The sequence below is a fragment of the Narcine bancroftii genome, chromosome 10 (genome assembly GCF_036971445.1).
Source record: "Narcine bancroftii isolate sNarBan1 chromosome 10, sNarBan1.hap1, whole genome shotgun sequence".
Classification (NCBI taxonomy): Eukaryota; Metazoa; Chordata; class Chondrichthyes; order Torpediniformes; family Narcinidae; genus Narcine; species Narcine bancroftii.
In genome coordinates, this window is record NC_091478.1 from 86,962,826 (window position 1) to 86,980,472 (window position 17,647).

The 17,647-nt window shown below is 36.1% G+C and overlaps 1 protein-coding gene across 8 annotated transcripts in view; it reads right to left on the reverse strand.

Moving 5' to 3' along the window:
• phkb (phosphorylase kinase, beta) overlaps window positions 1–17,647 on the reverse strand; it is a 167,244-nt gene that overhangs the window by 33,741 nt on the left and 115,856 nt on the right. For 6 of the 8 annotated variants that reach the window (XM_069901672.1, XM_069901671.1, XM_069901667.1 and 3 more), the window contains 2 exons: window positions 15,435–15,516; window positions 12,578–12,635 (listed from right to left, as the gene is read on the reverse strand). In XM_069901672.1, the coding sequence (XP_069757773.1) occupies window positions 12,578–12,635; window positions 15,435–15,516 (140 nt within the window). Of the gene's footprint in view, window positions 1–1,027; window positions 1,119–12,577; window positions 12,636–15,434; window positions 15,517–17,647 lie in introns of all 8 variants that reach the window. The other 2 variants (XM_069901670.1, XM_069901674.1) reach the window with 1 other exon arrangement.

Sequence of the window (17,647 nt, forward strand, 5' to 3'; positions counted from 1 at the left end):
TTTCCAAATTACAAGGTATGTGTCATTTCCAAATTTGAATATTCTACCTTGTGCACCACCATCTAAGTCAGATTGGTCAATAAAATATACAACAAGGCACAGCAGATGCTTTCCTATATTAGATGAAGAATGAAAGTGCAGGAAGGTCATGATTGAACTGCATTAAACACAAGCCAAGGCCACATCCAAAGTACTGCCTAGAATTCTGACCACAGATACAATTAGATGGGGAAAGGTACAGAAGAGCTTTACAAGGATGCTGCCAGGGCCAAGAAATTTTTGAACTATTAAGAATGATAAGTACCTCATCTCATGATAAGGCAAGTACCAGTCTGTCATATCCAAGGATGTCCCCCATATGCACAATAACTCATCTTTAGTTTTTGTTTGTCCTGTTCCCATTCTGTTTGTTTGCTACTATCATCCTTCTGTTCAATAATTCCATCATTCTTTGTTTTTAAATTCAAATTTTCGGCACCACAGTATTTTAGGGCAAATACTCAGCACCACCAGAGAGATAAAACCGAATCTCCACACATCATTTTTCTGACATAGTGAAATCAAATTCCAAAACGTTTAAAAAATCTGTATACAGGTATTATTGCTAAAATGCTGACCTATATATCATAAGGACTTCCATTGTGAGAATGTTAAGAAATAGAATGACGTGATTCAAATGCAACTTAGCAGAAAATGATCCACACTCAGAGCTAAATTGTGTTTTGCAAGGCAAGTAGATAGGAGAACACAACTGGATGCATATTGGTTAAGAAATATTATTAAATGGGAACATACTGTATACAAGCAAAAGCAAAGCAAGCCACAAAGACAAATTATTCCCATGCATGCTCAAATCTCACACAAAACTGGTAAAACAAAACTGTTAGTAAGCAGAATATACATTTCTTCTGGTGATTGTTATAAAAGCACTTAACCTTGATTATGCATTGCAAGACATCCATGGGGGGGGGGATACTATCTACAAATCGACAAGAGCACCCAATCTCACAGATGTAGTCTGAATTACCTGCTTCCCAAGTACCAGCAGTGAGGTAATATTTGGGGCTATAGAGGCAGCAACCAGCTCTAAAAATCCAGCACTGTAACGTACAGCCAACCTAAATATATTGCATAATCATTATATAAGGACATGCGAATTTCAGAAAATGTTATTAGACCTGTAAACATATTACTAGGCAAGGATTACATTTTATTTCAATTTGACTACTCGAACATTGTCATAAAATTAGAAAGCAACATTTTCAAAGAGAACAAGAAATCACAAAGCAGTACAGAGGATTTTAATTAATAGCAGAAGGATCATTGGTGTTAATAAAATTATGATCTTAGTTATAGCAGTAACTCCTGGAAGCCAAATCATTAATTATCATTTAAACACCAAGTTTTGAATAAAATTATTTAAGTTGCAACATAAAGGAAAAACACAGTTGCTGTAATTTAAACATTAAGAGTAACATCAGTTCAAAGATTAATTGAAAGAAAAGTTAAACCAACATGAGTTAAGTCTGCACTAGGAAATCATTAACTGGAAAATATTAATGAAATAAATTAAAAATGTTATGATAATGAGTAAAGGGATAAATTTCAGGAATGAGTTCAATGAACAGTAAGATTAGAGAGTGTGATTATTTTTGGAGAGTTAGAGACAAAAATTGAAAAATATCAAAACAAAGAGAGCAGCAAAAATGAATCAGTTTTATTATCCTCACGGAACTTTGAGGTGATTAATGCAGTAAAAAAGTGATTGATAATTTAAGTAAGCCAATTTTGTTAGTCAAAAGGATGTACAGTAGCTATTTAGAGACTGAGGAATCATCTTACATTTGAGAATGAGGAATTGCTCAGGAAGTAGTTGCAGGACGAGATCACAGCCCCTCCAGCCTGATCCATCACCGGTCACATCTCTTCTGTGCCATTTCCCCAGCCCTTAATACTACAATTGTTCAAAACTTCATCCACCTTTAAATATTTCTATATCTAGACTATATAACCCTTTTGGGTAGAGATTTCTGTCACTCCGCGAGGACATCCACATGACCATCATTTACCCTGCAACAAGGAATATCTTAAAATCCACAATATTCATTATTCTTCTCAACTCCGAAGAAGAGATCAAATACCTTTAGCTGTTCATGATAGGATGACACTATCATCTCACAAACTAGTGTAGTATATCTCTTCCAGACCGCCCCCCCACCCCCTCCACCATGTTAGGTTATCTTTTCTTAAATAATGGGACTAAAACTGTGTGCACTTCCCAGTACAATTACAACTTTAACCTTCTTGTCGAAAAGGCCAGTATGCTAATTGCCTTTCTAAACACTGCCTTCTAACTTTTTGTAATTTAAACCCGAGATTCCTCTTTTATCTCTCTTCATTTTGATCAGTCATTTTCAAACTGCTTCCTAAACTAACATTCCACCTTAAGCAATCTCTATGCCATAAGTGTTCTGTGATTAGTAAGGGATTGCTTAAGGTGGTATGTGAGGGGAAAGAAAAAGTTTGAAAACTAATGTTTTAATTGTACCTAGTTGACTCGTTACATGCACAGTTTCATAACTCGAAAGAAAATGGACCAATGACAATTTTTCTCAAGTAAAATAATTCAGTAACAATTGGGTCTAGAGCAGTGGTTCTCAGCCTTTCCCCCCCCCACCCTCCCCCCCCCACTCTCATACCACCTTAAGCAATCCCTATGTCATAAGTGTTCTGTGATTAGTAAGGGATTGTTTAAGGTGGATGGAGTTTAGAGGGGCAGTTTGAAAACCACTAATTTAGATGATTATCTGGCTTCGTTTCTCTGACTTAAGAGCATACTTTCCTAAATCAAAGGCCTTGGTCAATATTTTGCAATATCTAACTCAGAGCTGAAATAGCCTCCGAGCAATATGGCCTCCTACCTGTTTTGTATCACCTGCAAACGTGGACATTTAAAATATCACCTTCTCCTCTATTGAGGGTCAATAACCAATCCTTCGGACACTATACTAGTTGCATTCTTCCAGTCTGAAAAAGACCAGATTTTTCCAACTCTCTGTCTTCTATGTGCTAACTCGCCTTCAATCCATGTTAACACAACTCTCTTATCAAACAACTTTTGTATGTGCACTCGCTATGCCTTCTGGAAATTCAAATACACAATATCTCCATGTTTACTTCCATTAGTTACATTTTTTTTTCAAATAAATTGTAGAGGGTTCTAAAAGTAATTGGGAGCAAACTTACAAAGGCCCTTTGGCTCAAACAGGATGTATTCTATAATTTTTCAGACTTCTGGAAATGGAGATTACAGCAAAGGAATGGAGACTATGAATGTTATACATCTGTTAAAGAAACTGGAAAGGCATAGATGGAAGTTATAAGCAAATCAAACCTTATTTCTGGGAAGAAAGCCAGCTCTTGGTACAGACCAGTCATAAAATTATATGCACAGACTGAAGCCATTCCATCCATTGTGCCTTCTCCAGCTTTTTGAAATGGATACTAATATATACTTAACCTTACACACTTTACCAACAGCCATTCAATCTTACTCTTTTCATGCATTTCATAAGTTATTAAGTCATCATTTGATGCAACAATTAGGGGAAGACTAATTAATTTGCCTTCTTGAAGTCCACATACTATATAAATAAGGCAAATTATTTAAAATTGTTTTCTAAGGATACACAATCATCTCACACTCCATCTCAAAACTGAAACTTCACTACCTTTTAAAGTTTAGTCTTGCTCATGAGAATTGAAACAATCTTTTAATGACATCCAGTGACAATTACTTCTACAAAACTTCTCTGCACTGAAAACTCACTATAGCCAAGTGGGGAAGCATTTCCCAAGGCTTTAATTTTTGTTGATTTTAAGATGTATTACATTTAATGTTAATCCATATGTTATTTTCTGAAGTTTTAATCCAACATTCTCTTTTCTTATTTCTTTGTTGCTACTGGATTTGACATTGAGAGCATTCACTCAAGTCTCTGGAGTGAAACATGAAAGTTTGCAGATCCTGTGATTGTAGTAAGAACACAAAAATGAAGGAGGAACTTTTTTTTTTACTACATTTGAATTTCTAGTTTTCACTGTGTGCTTAGAATTGCAATTCTTGACATCTTCACTCACTTCCAGATGATTGGTTTAATACTTGATGTGCAATTTCAAAACCAGTGACACTATATTATTGTGACTAACTAGTCAATGGCAAGTCTAATGGACAATGCTCTTATTTATATTTTAATTTATTTATAATTTATTTTTCACTGTGAACCATATCAACCAAAATATATACAAACAATTCTCATTAAATATACACAATGGCATTTTCTCCCTTTTTTCCCCCTACCCTCCCTCCACCCTTCCCACCCCCTCCAAAACCAATAAATATTCAACATATACAATAAAACCATTTCTTCTCACAATGAAAAATAAACAAGAAAAATGTGTCATCTATTTTTACACACTGGATCAAGTTGTTTTGTCTTCTTATCATTTTAGGGGGGTGGAGGTCCGCAGTAGGCCCTCTCTGTTATGTTCCATGTACGGTTCCCAAATTTGTTCAAATAATGTGACTTTTATTTTTTAAATTGTTATTTTTTCCAATGGAATACATTTATTCATTTCCATGTACCATTGCTGTATTCTCAGGCTCTCTTCCATTTTCCAAGTTGACATTATACATTTTTTTTGCTACTGCTAAGGCTATCATATTAAATCTTTTTTGCACTTTATCCAATTTGAGGCCAAATTCCTTACTTCTTATGTTACTTAGAAGATCTCTGGATTTTTTGGTATGTTATTTTTTTTGTGATTTTATTTAATATCTGATTTAGATCTTCCCAAAACATTTTCACTTTTGTACGTGCTCAAATTGCATGTACTGTTGTTCCCATTTCCTTCTTACAGCGAAAACATCTATCTGATAATGTTGAATCCCATTCTTTTAACTTTTGAGGCGTGATATATACCATGTAACCAATTATACTGTATCATGCGTAACCTTGTGTTTATTGTATTCTTCATAGTTCCAGAACATAACTTTTCCCATGCTTCATTTTTTATTTTTATGTTTAAATCCTTTTCCCACTTTTGTTTAGGTTTATAGCTTATTTCATCATTTTCCTTATCTTGCAGCTTAATGTACATATTCGTTATAAATCTTTTAATTATCATTGTGTCTGTGATCACATCTTCAAAGCTGCTTCCTTCTGGTAATCTCAGTCTGTTTCCCAATTTATCCTTTAAATAAGCTCTCAGTTGATGACATGCAAACATTGTACCATGAGTTATTCCATATTTGTACTTCAACTGTTCAAATGTGAATAAATTATTTCCCAAAAAACAATTTTCTATTCTTTTGATTCCTTTTTCTCTCTCATTCTCTAAAGGAAAGGTTATCTATTGTAAAAGGGATTAATGGATTTTGTGGCAATAACAATGCTGGCATTTTGTAATTCATTTTTTTCCTTTCTAAGTGGATCTTCTTCCATATATTAAGTAAATGATGCAGTACTGGTGAGCTTTTATATTGCACCAGGTTTTCATCCCAAGTATATGTTCCAGTACTTTCTCCTCTATTTTATCTAGTTCTATCTTAGTCCAGTCCCATTTTTTCCATTGTCTGGTAAAAATCTGATAAATACCTTAATTGTGTGGCTCTATAATAATTTTTAAAGTTCAGTAACTGCAAATCACCTTGGTTGTACCTCTCCGCTAATTTATCTAACGCTACCCTCGGTTTCCTCCCTTTCCACAAGAATTTCCTTATTATTCTCTTTAGTTCATTAAATAATTTCTCTAATAAGGGAATTGGCAACGATTGAAATAAATATTGTATCCTTGGGAAGACATTCATTTTAATCCAATTTACCCTCCCTATTAACATTAGCAGTAATTCTTGCCAATGTTCTAAGTCTTCCTACAATTTCTTTATTAGTGGCTGTTAATTTAGTTTGTACAGGTGGCTTAAGTTATTATCTAACCTGATACCTAAGTATCGGATTGCTTGTGTTTGCCATTTAAATGGTGATACTTTTTTAAATTATGTATAATCCGCATTACTCATTGGCATCACTTCACTTTTATCTGCGTTGATCTTGTACCCCGATATTTCTCCATACTCCTTAAATTTCTTATGTAATTCTTTTATTGATATTTCTGGTTCTGTTAAGTATACTGTGATGTCATCTGCAAATAAGCTAATTTTATATTCCTTCTCCTTTATTTTTATCCCTTTTATTTTATCTTCTGTTCTTATCAGTTCTGCCAATGGTTCTATTGCTAAGGCGAACAATGAGGGGGATAATGGACATCCCTGTCTAGTTGACCTACTTAATTTAAATTGGCTCGATACATATCCATTTACTGTTACCTTCGCCAACGGTCCATTATACAATGCTTTAATCCAATTAATATATTTTTCTGGTAGATTGAACCTCTGTAATACTTTAAATAAATAGTTCCATTCTACTCTGTCAAAGGCTTTTTCTGCATCTAAAGCAACAGCCACTGTTGGCTTCTTATTTCCTTGAACTGCATGAATTAGATTAATAAGTTTACAGACATTATCCGCTGTTCGTCTTTTCTTAATAAATCCAGTTTGATCTTGTTTTACTATTTTTGGTACACAATCGCCATTTTGTTTGCTAATAATTTTGCTATTATCTTATAATTTGAGTTAAGTAGAGATAATGGTCTATATGATGCTGGTGTTAATGGATCCTTCCCCATCTTTGGGATTACTGTAATTATTGCTGCCTTACATGAATCTGGCAAGTTTTGTGTTTTTTCTATCTGGTTCATTGCTTCCAGGAGAGGAGGAATTAATAACTCTTTAAATGTTTTATAGAATTCTATTGGGAATCCATCCTCTCCTGGTGTTTTATTGTTTGGCAGCTTTTTTAATATATCCTGTACTTCCTCTATTTCAAATGGTTTTATCAGTTTGTTTTATTCCTCTTCTTGCAATTTTGGCAGTTCAAGTTTAGCTAAAAACTCTTCTATTTTATCATCTTTCCCCTCATTCTCAGTTTGGTACAATTGTTCATAACATTCCTTAAAGTTCTCATTAATCTCTATTGGGTTATATGTAATTTGTTTGTCCTTTTTCCTTGATGCCAATACAGTTCTTTTAGCTTGTTCAGTTTTAAGTTGCCAGGCTAATATTTTATGTGTTTTTTCTCCTATTTTGTAATACTTTTGCTTTATTTTCATTATGTTCTTCTCCACCTTGTACATTTGTAATGTTCGTATTTTATTTTTTTTGTCCGCCAATTCTCTCTTTTTCGTTATATCATCCCTTTTTACTAGTTCCTTTTCTGTACTTACCATCTCCCTTTCCAACTGCTCTATTTCCCGATTGTCGTCCTTTTTCATCTTAGTTACATAACTTATTATCTGCCCTCTAATGAAGGCTTTCATTGCGTCCCATAATATAAATTTATCTTTCACTGATTCCGTGTTTATTTCAAAATACGTTTTAATTTGGTGCTCAATAAACTCTCTAAATTCCTGCCTTTTAAGTAGCATGGAGTTTAACCTCCATCAATATATTCTTGGTGGGCTGTCCTCCAGTTCTACTGCTAATAACAGGGGTGAATGATCAGATAGTAGTCTAGCTTTATACTCAGTTTTCCTATCTCTTCCTTGAATATGGGCCGACAACAAAAACATATCAATCCTTGAATATGTTTTATGCCTACTCGAATAATATGAATATTTCTTCTCTCTTGGGTGCTGCCTCCTCCATATATCCATAAGTTTAATTTCCTGCATCGATTTAACCATAAATTTGGCTACTTTATTCTTTTTACTTGTCTTTTGTCCAGTTTTATCCAACATTGGATCCAAATTAAGGTTAAAATCCCCTCCTATCAATATATTTCCTTGTGTATCTACAATCTTCAAAAAAATATCCTGCATAAACTTTTGATCCTCCTCATTAGGTGCATATATATTGAGCAAATTCCAAAATTCTGAATATATCTGACACTTTATCATTACATACCTCCCTGCTGGATCTATTATTTCCTCCTCTATTTTGATTGGTACATTTTTATTAATTAATATAGATACACCTCTAGCTTTTGAATTATATAATGCTGCCACTATATGTCCTTCCCAGTCTCTCTTTAATTTGTTATGTTCCATTTCAATTAGATGCATTTCCTGCACAAATGCTATATCTAATTTTTCTTTTTTCAGTAAATTTAATAGCCTCTTCCTTTTAATTTGGTTATGTATTCCATTAATGTTTATAGTCATATAGTTCAACGTGGCCATCTCATATCTTGTTTACACCTCATTTCCGCTTCCTCACCACCACCATCCCCCTTTCCCCATTTTCATCTCTCAATTTTCCCTTTTTAAACTCAATGTATGACAACACATTTAAAACAAAATACTCCAACAACAACCCCCACATCCAATTATTACCTTTACCCAAAATACCCCCCCCCCCCAACTCTCTTAGTTGCCTCTTATCCCTTGCTGGGCCACTACAACTCCCCATTCCATTTGGATTGCGATCTTGTTCACAAGCGTCAACTGATTTCGCAGTGACAGTTATTCTCTCCCCCCTAACCCCCCAGAAAACACTTTTTTTTTATATAAACACATATAACAAACACTTTTTTCCCCTTACTTCCTTCCTTCCCTTCTCTTTTCCTTCTTTAGTTCTTTACAGATACATTGTTTTTACATCTTTATATATACTTTTATCACCATTCTTCATCTTATTACATCTCTTCATCTCTCCTTCTGTCCTGCAAACGTTCTGCAAATTCTTGTGCTTCCTCCGGATCCAAGAACATTCTGTTTTGCTCTCCAGGGATAAATATTTTAAGCACAGCTGGATCTCTTAATATGAATTTATAACCTTTTTTCAATACGATCGATTTTGCTGTATTAAGTTTTGAACTCTTAAAGAAGAGTACGTCTGGGTAAAAAAATATTTTTTGACCCTTGTATTCCAATGGTTTATTATCTTCTCTAATTATATTCCTTTCCCGCTCCAGTATATTTTCTCTCATTGTATATATCAAAAATTTTACTAAGATGGATCTTGGTTTTTGATGTATCTGTGGTTTCAGAGCTAGTGTTCTGTGTGCCCTTTCTATTTCCATTTCTTCCTGCGTTTCTGTCGTTCCCAGGACCTTCGGGATCCATTCTTTTATAAATTCCTTCTTATCTGTGCCTTCTTCATCTTCCTTTAGGCTCACTATTTTTATGTTGTTTCCCCTACTATAATTTTCCAACATATATTTCTGAGCTGACAACTCTTGTGTCTCTTTAATTTTTTTAAATCACTTTCTTCCAATTTTCCTCTCAAGTCGTTTACTTTCATTTCTACAGCCATTTCTCGTTCTTCCACATTTTCTACTCTTTTCCTTATTTCTGTCATGACTAGTTCTAATCGTTGCACTTTATCTTCTGTTCTTTTCATTTTTCTTTTAATTGCACCAAATTCTAATGACAACCATTATTTTAATGCTCTCATTTGTTCTTCAAAAAAATCTTAATCTATATTCTGTCCATCAGTTTTACCTTCTATTTCTCTGTGAAGATTTTGGTCTCCTTCTTCCTCTTCTTCTGTGTCTGTACCTGTGTTTGTATCTTCTTCTCTTCTTTGTATCTGTGTCTCTTCTGACTTTCCTGATGAGTTGCTTGTCTCACTTTGTCAGGCCTCTTCTTGCTGGGCCTCTTGCTGTTGGTCTTCTCCTTCTGAGCTGCTCATCTATGGGGCCTCCTGCTGCTGCTCCTCTTGCCGTTCACCCCGTCGACTTTCTTTCTCACCTGGTATTTCACTACCTCTCCTGCCGCCTAACTCATCTTCCAGCTGAGAGCCCTGGTGTCGGGCGTCCCTCAGCTGGTCGCACCATGGTTGCCCGCTTCTTGGCTGAGCCCCCCCCTCCCGTTGGTGTTTTCTTTTACCTTAGATTGCGCACTGCTCATGCGCAACTCCTCGCGCATGTGCATTTGCACACTTTTGTTTGGCTCAGAGAGCCATTTTTGCAGTCCACCGGCCGGGGGGGTGGGGGGGGCGCGACTCCGCAGGGTCGACAGCAACCTCAGAGAACGGGCATTCTTCTCTACCACGGCTCCCTGTTCCTTCGTGCAGGTAAGGCCTTCTTTCTTTTCCGGTGACTTTTTTTTCCCCGTTGTTTTTACTTTTTCCTTCTTGGGTGCCATCTTCTTTCTCTTCTCTCCAACTTTATCTTTTATTTCTTATATTTTATATTTGCTGAACTTTGTCTTTTCTTGACTTTTTTTCTGGAGAGGGTTGGTTTTACCCTACCGGCCACTATTCCATCACATGACTCCTCCCGTTTCTTTACATTGAAGCAAATTTTGACTTGTGAGTGAAACAATTCATATCATATCTTACTGCATAAAATGTTCATCTCACTGATCCCACTTTTGTCCATTTACTTGAATCTGTGACCATTTTATCAATGGAAGCAAGCTTAGGTTTAGACGATCAAAATGTTACAAGATTTGAACAAATTTAATATATTAAATCTCCTATTATCAATTGTTGCGCAAAAGAGAACAAAGGCAGCTTCTTGTCTTGCCAGATAATTAAATCTTCCAATAAAAGTCTTCTCTCCATTCTTTCTCAAGTCTTATGCTTATTACTACATCAAGACTTTTTCTTACTATATCTAAATGACAAAGAAAAAGGATGTGTCGATGCTTTTGAAAAGCACAAAGTTAGATAAATTAGATATTGTTCCCCTGATCAAGAAAGGGAGTAGAGATAACCCAAGAATTCTAGACCAGTGAATCTTACTTCAGTGGTAGGCAAGCCATTGGAGAAGATCATGAGAGACAGGATGTACAACCATTTAGAAAGGCATAACCTGATTAGGGATACTCAGCATGGCTTTTGTCAGAGGAAGGTCATGTTTCGCGAGCCTGACTGAATTCTTTCTTCCTCGTCCCTTTTGTATTTTTATAAATGACCTGGATGAGGTAGTTTGTGGATGACCTGAAGATTGGTGGTGTCTGAAGAGTTGCCAGAGATTACAGGAATGATAGGATGCAAAGCAGGGCTGAGAAGTGGCAGGTGGAATTTAACCCAGAGAAGTAGGCCAACTTTAAAAGGAGGACTCTAAGGTGTGGAGGTACTGAGATCTTGGGGTTCATATCCATAGCACACTCAAAGCTGCTGTACAGCTTGATAGTGTTGTTAAGAAGGTGTCTTGTGTGTTGGCCTTCATTACTCATGGGATTGAGTTGAAGAACTGCGTGATAATGTTACAGCTATAAATGTCCTTGGAATATTTTGTTCCGTTCTGGTCACCTCACTACAGGAATGATGTAGATGCTCTAGAGAGGGTGAGAGGAGAGTTACAGGATGGAGAGCAGGCTTTATGAGGATAGGTTGAATGAATTTGGTCTTTTCTCCTTGGAGCGATGGAGTATGAGGGATGACCTGATAGAGGTGTATAGGATGATGAGAGGTATGGATCGTGTGGATGGCCAGAGGCCTTTTCCCAGGGTTAATATGGCTAACATGAGGGAGCACAGTTTTAAGGGAGCATGTAGAGGGAGTGGTGGGTGCATGGAAATATGCTGCTGGAAATGGTGGTGGATGCTGGTACAAGAGGATCTTTTAAGACTATATTAGATAGGTATAAGGAGTTGAGAAAAATGGAGGGGATGCAGTCGGGAAATTCTAGGCAATTGTTAGAATAGGTAATTAGGCAAACAAAATATGAAATAAAATTAAAAAATGAATCAAAGAGGATGACTTGATTACACCTGATTGCGACTGACACAACACTACAGCCCAAAGAGCCTATACTGTGCTCCAGATTTCCACGTTCTACATGAAAGCTCAGTGCCCATCATCAAGCACCAAATTTCACATGGGACCTCCTCAGTGATGGTATAAGATCTTGCATGCTTTTGAGGCTCCAATGCTAATGTGTAGGGAGCAAAGACCTCTCATGGTGTAGATGCTCAAAGTTTTCAAAAATGGACTAGTGTACAAGGTTTCAAAAAGACAAATTTCATTTCAAAAAGGATTTTAAGAAAAAAGTACAATTGATAGATTTTACACAGGGACAAATTAAATCAACTATTGGCAAGTTTGCACAAAATTCATTGGACAGCAATTAGGATATCCTGTGGAATTTTGGGTGGACCACCATAAATATAGGTCAGCTGTTGACAAGAGTGATGACGGTGTGGTGAGTGGTTGGTGCACAAATGTAGAATTATCACCAGTAAAATAAAGAGGAAATGAGAAAACAAATTTCTAGGCTATTATGAGATCATCTTACTACTTGACACAAGATGATATTGTGCGATGGAAACTCTCACATAACTTGAATGTTAATGGATAAGAATCTGATCAGGAAGACAGAGAACACTGGAAAAATAAATGGGAATCAACCATGCAGCTTAAGATACAAACTTGAATCAATACATTTGTTTGATGCACATGAGCCTTTGATAACGTGTACGATTCCAGAAATACAGTTGGTTTCTCATTCTAAATATTTCAAATGGAAGTCAAAGACGTAACATAATGCATTAATTATAGTGCCATACAGACCAGTGTTTTCTGCTGCCTGAGCGTTGATAAATTTTTTCCAAACGATCTATAACAGTACCTGAAAATGAAACATTGTTGTTGATTAGACACAGTGTCACACATTAGAAAGAAAATAGAGATGTCAAATCAATAATTCTAAAAGCCATTGAAAACTACTAGAAATTAACATTCAGGCTCAATGCTTCAGGAACAGATCTGGGATTGAGTGAATAGGCCATGAAATAACCAAGTCCAGGATAGCCTGGCAAGTGTCTCGATGCCAGTTGGTCAGATCTTCCACTTCAATGCCTGTGCTACTGCTGGGATTTGTGCTCAGGAATTCCTCATGTCACCAGGACAGCTTCAACCTTTGCAGGCTTCCCAGTAGAGTTGCCCTTCAAAATAAATGGTAGAAACACATAAGACTGTTGATGCTGGAATCTGAAGCTAAACACAATGAGCTTAGTCTGTGATAGTACTAGTGAGCTCCATTGTCCAATATCCATTGGATATTGAAGCCAACCTTCTGGAGTATTCTGTCTTGCAATTTTCAGCGTTTCTTCAAGAGTTGTCCACTGATTGCCAAACTCTGCTGTTTATATTTAAAGCAATTATAGGATCAGGATTTAACTCCATCCCTGATCACCCTCAAAAAGATGCAGTACTCCTTGAATAACTAGTCAATGCAGAGAGTCATTCAGGCAAAGGGAGAGTATTCCATCAAACTCCTGACTCATGCTGTTTTGATGGTAGATTTCTAGATGATGATCCTTCATTATGATTGCTAATTCTGTTAACCCTGTTTCTTAAAATTTAAATGTAAAAAAATTTTAGACATACAGCACAGTGACAAGCCATTTCGGCCCATGAGTCCGTGTCTACCAATTAACCTACACCCTCGGTACGTTTCGAATGGTAGGAGGAAACTGGAGCCCGTTGAGAAACCCACGCAGACATGGAGAGAACGTACAAACTCCTTACAGATGTTACGGGATTTGAACCCCAGTCCTGATTGATGGTGCTGTAAAGGTGCTGCGCCACCTGCTATGCCAACTGTGTTGCCCCATAGTGGTTCCATTAGTTTCACTAGGGTGAGTGATTGTCAGACTTCGTTAATTCCTGCCTTCGGGTTAAGGGAGTCATTCTCTTCTCATAACAGGAATCGAGTTATTTTGTTCATGGTTGAACAAAGTTTGTAGTGAGATCTGGAGTTGAGAGGCCCTAGAAAAAACAAATTTAGCTCCAGTGCCTGGGTTATTGGAGAGTAGATCTATTTGACAAGAGTTTTTGAAAACACTTCCTATCATTTTCCAATGACAAAGGGTAATAGGCATCTTACTTTTTATTGACATGGTATAAATGGTCAATATTCTGTCATATATATTTTTTGTGAATGCATTGGAACAGCCTTGGTGGATATCTGCTTTGTTCTAGTACATGTCTTCCTGACTACAATTACTCCGCAAAATTTGTGTATCTAGTGGTTTCAGCCATTTCTTGATGTTATGAGGAGCTTGAATTTCAGTTAACCAGTAAACAGATGAACCAAAAATCAGGTTATTAACCAATCCAGGTTATTAATAATTATAATAAATAATAAAAATAATGAGTAGAATCTCAGAAAAAAAATTAGTTTTTGAATCATCAGGATATATCTGATCCTCCATTAGCAGAAAGATGCTTAAAATATCTGCTTCCGATCCTTCACTTCTTATTAATTTACTAAAGGCATCTCTATAATCACTATTTCTAACAATGCTTTTCGTTTCTTCTCTTGATACAGAAGCCACGTATTTCTTAATTCTTGAGTATCTTGGGGGGGAGTTTTTCTTATTTTGAAAAGGATTATGTGTTTCATTTAAGTGGAAGATGAATGAATCCTTAAAAAATGTGCAGAACTCGGATTAGGAGAAGCAAGATAACGATGTATTAAAATCTGAGTGTGGTTTTGGAAGGGATTCTAGTCACGTTGAGTTTACTACAATCGTATGATTCACAGCTGATAAATAGATGCAGTATTATCTACATTTCTTCAAGGAAATAGTGTATTACAATTGCAAAGGCAAGCATATATCATGTAAATTTCTGCAAACAACAACAAATGAATTAGCTCAGAAATCTCTATCATGTTTTCATTCCACCATCTGGATAAATGTTAGTTTTTAGTTCACATAAAGCTGAACAAAATCTTACATTTATTAGATAAAACAATAAAGGTTTCATTGTCAAGTTTCTCAGTTTGGGGAAATAACATAACATCCAAACAATGTAAAATGTTCTTATGAGTAAAGCGTGGCTATTGGTTTGATATGGGTCTCTCAGCACTGCAGGGAAAAGAGAGGATAATCAGCTGGAAATTGTTTCCCAGCATGACTGCTGCTGTGATGCTTCCCTATCTTAGGACCATGCTGCATTCCATTTCACGAAATGGAAGGTTGTTGAAACTGAAAACACATCAAAATATTTTCAACTATACACAGAAAGTACTTTCAAATCTTAACTACTGTTGTATTTAAAAGAACTACCTTGCTTCACTGTTAATCCTACAGGCCTACATTTGGTTTCAAAAATTTCTGTGGCTCTTGACATCTTCACCCATCCATTTCCCTCCGAGTTCAGACCTTACAGGCTCACCTGCTTGATGTCAGATCACAAGTTCCTTCCCAATGGTCTCAGATTGCTCCCACTCGAAATAAAGCCTGCATCAAACAGCTAATCTGTCCCTTACATATGAAAACAAATATTGTCTTCATGCAGTTTTGGGATTAATATTTAGATTTTCAGTAAAAGAAATTTACGAGAATGAATCAATATAGCAACCCATAGAAAAAAAGATCAAATAATGGAGACTCATATTATTACTGTTGGAAAAACTCACCTTCTCCAGTGATGAAATTAGGTCCTTCCCGCTTCAGCAAAATACTCAAGAGCATAGCTTGGGTGGCCAGAGAGGTGGATTCCTAAATAAGCACAGTAAAACTTAAAGGAAACATGACAAAACAGTGATTTGGTACAAAATATAATATTACATTTAAAAAAAAATCTATAGTAGAGTCCCCTTCCAAATTTTAAATCTAGAGCTTTGATGGGTTTGCATCACAATTGGTAATGTTCATCAATTGCTATATTAGCATATTTTCATTGCAGTTCTCATTGACAGCTCTCATACAGCACAAGAGAACAAATATAAATCTGTATATTTAAATAATGCAAAGCCAGATACATGTTAAACCATTATCAAGATGTAACACCGATATCCCCATATTTTTCCCCATAGTGTTGATTATTTTTACCATATTTAACAGCTCCTGTTAGAAAGGCTAAACCTGCAAGTGGAGACAGTCCTTGAGCTCAGTCGAGGCTCTGAGCCATAGCAGAGCCTTAAAGAATGGGCCTGAACACACCTTACTTAAAATCCTTGAGAAACATTTGAGGTAGCAAAGCCTAGCAACCAGCATTGCCCTCATTTTTCTATTAAAAAATGATAAATGAATGAATTAAGATAATTAAGAGTTTACAAATAAAGTAAAACTACTTTTTGAAATCATTTTTTTTTTAAACTTGGAGTATTAGGTGTGCCACACCTTAAAACACATCTGTGTCAACTGAGAATTGTGGAAATCAAATTGTGGAAGAAACAATATTCCTGCATTTGTTTTAGTACAGCAGCTTGCATGTTGTCTGCATCAGTTTAAATGCAACATTTGAATTGTATGGCACCAAGAACAGTGAGATTAGTGGTACTCTTCAGTGCCTCTTGACGTTAGCATAGACATTTAAAACTCATCTTTTGCTATCTTTTGAATGATGCGTTTACCATTTTATGAACCAGTATTAATGCTGATTCTTCCTTGGAAGAACCACCATGAAGAACAGCAGCTAAAAGACATCAGTGTCATGCTGAATCCCACCCACACTGATGGTTGAATGTTAGGGTAAAGTACATCTTCTAATGCAGTCTGCTCCAATAGCCGAGAACATACATCAATAGCAACCAAATAGCTTAGATGTATTTTCGGATTACTGGCCTGAGAAAATTCTGCTGGGAAATGAACGTGAGAGCAGCTTTCTTGATAAGAGACTGTAATACCAGTTGTACTTTCCAACACCTCTCCTATGGGAGAGGATGCTTTCACTGTGGGGTACAATCTTCACCCAACCGGGTATTTAACTGAAATGTGAACAGACTCTCTCTCTTTAGCTACTATCTGACCTACTGAGTATTTCCAGCATTTTCTGTTTCATTTCAGATTCTAGCACCTGCAATTTTTTTTCCTTTCAAATGTTGCTCTTTTATTTTTTCATCTTTCCACGTATGGATGCCTCACTTTAAATGCTCCTCATGTCATTTTCATTTTTTCTTCCAAAAGCATAATTTTCTATCATCTAAGTCCTTCAGCAATTTCCCTTCTTCTTCCCAATTGGTCTCTCATCTTGATTTAATCTTCATCCTCAACAATTCAATTTTTTTTTTTTTTGGTTAAATTTCACAATCCAACTTCGATTTGACTGCTGACTTCAGTCATACATTCAATCAAACGGTATTCAACCCTCCCCTCACATTTTTGTTGATTGAATTTTGTTCATTGCCCTCATATCAACTGTGAGATTTTGAATCACTGGCAATGCAACTTAAATCATTTCCACATTTCTAGACACATTTGCTTTTCCCTGCTTTTTTCCAACTTTACCGAGCCCCAGCTCTCTCATCAACACTATTGCAAACATTTCTCCTTTTTGGGATACAGTAATATCACGGTTAAATTATTGCATGAAAAATGCAAGTTCAAAAATTGAAAATTCCACATTCAGTGGAAAGTGTGGAGTTGTCATAAAAACTCAAAGCTTCGCTGATTCCTTTAAGTTCAGCTTATATTCAACTCACTAATTAATTCATATCTCTACTGAAATGAGACATTAATCGAAAAGGTGCCTCTCTGGTAATGAAACATGTCAGTCAATTCTCGGCTTGTCAACAACAGCCAAACCATCCAAAAAACACCAATGCCAGTCTTGGCTTATGAACAGCAGCTATCTCTTAAGTTTATTATGTTCACTCCCATATGATCCTTGATGCAATTTCAAAATTCA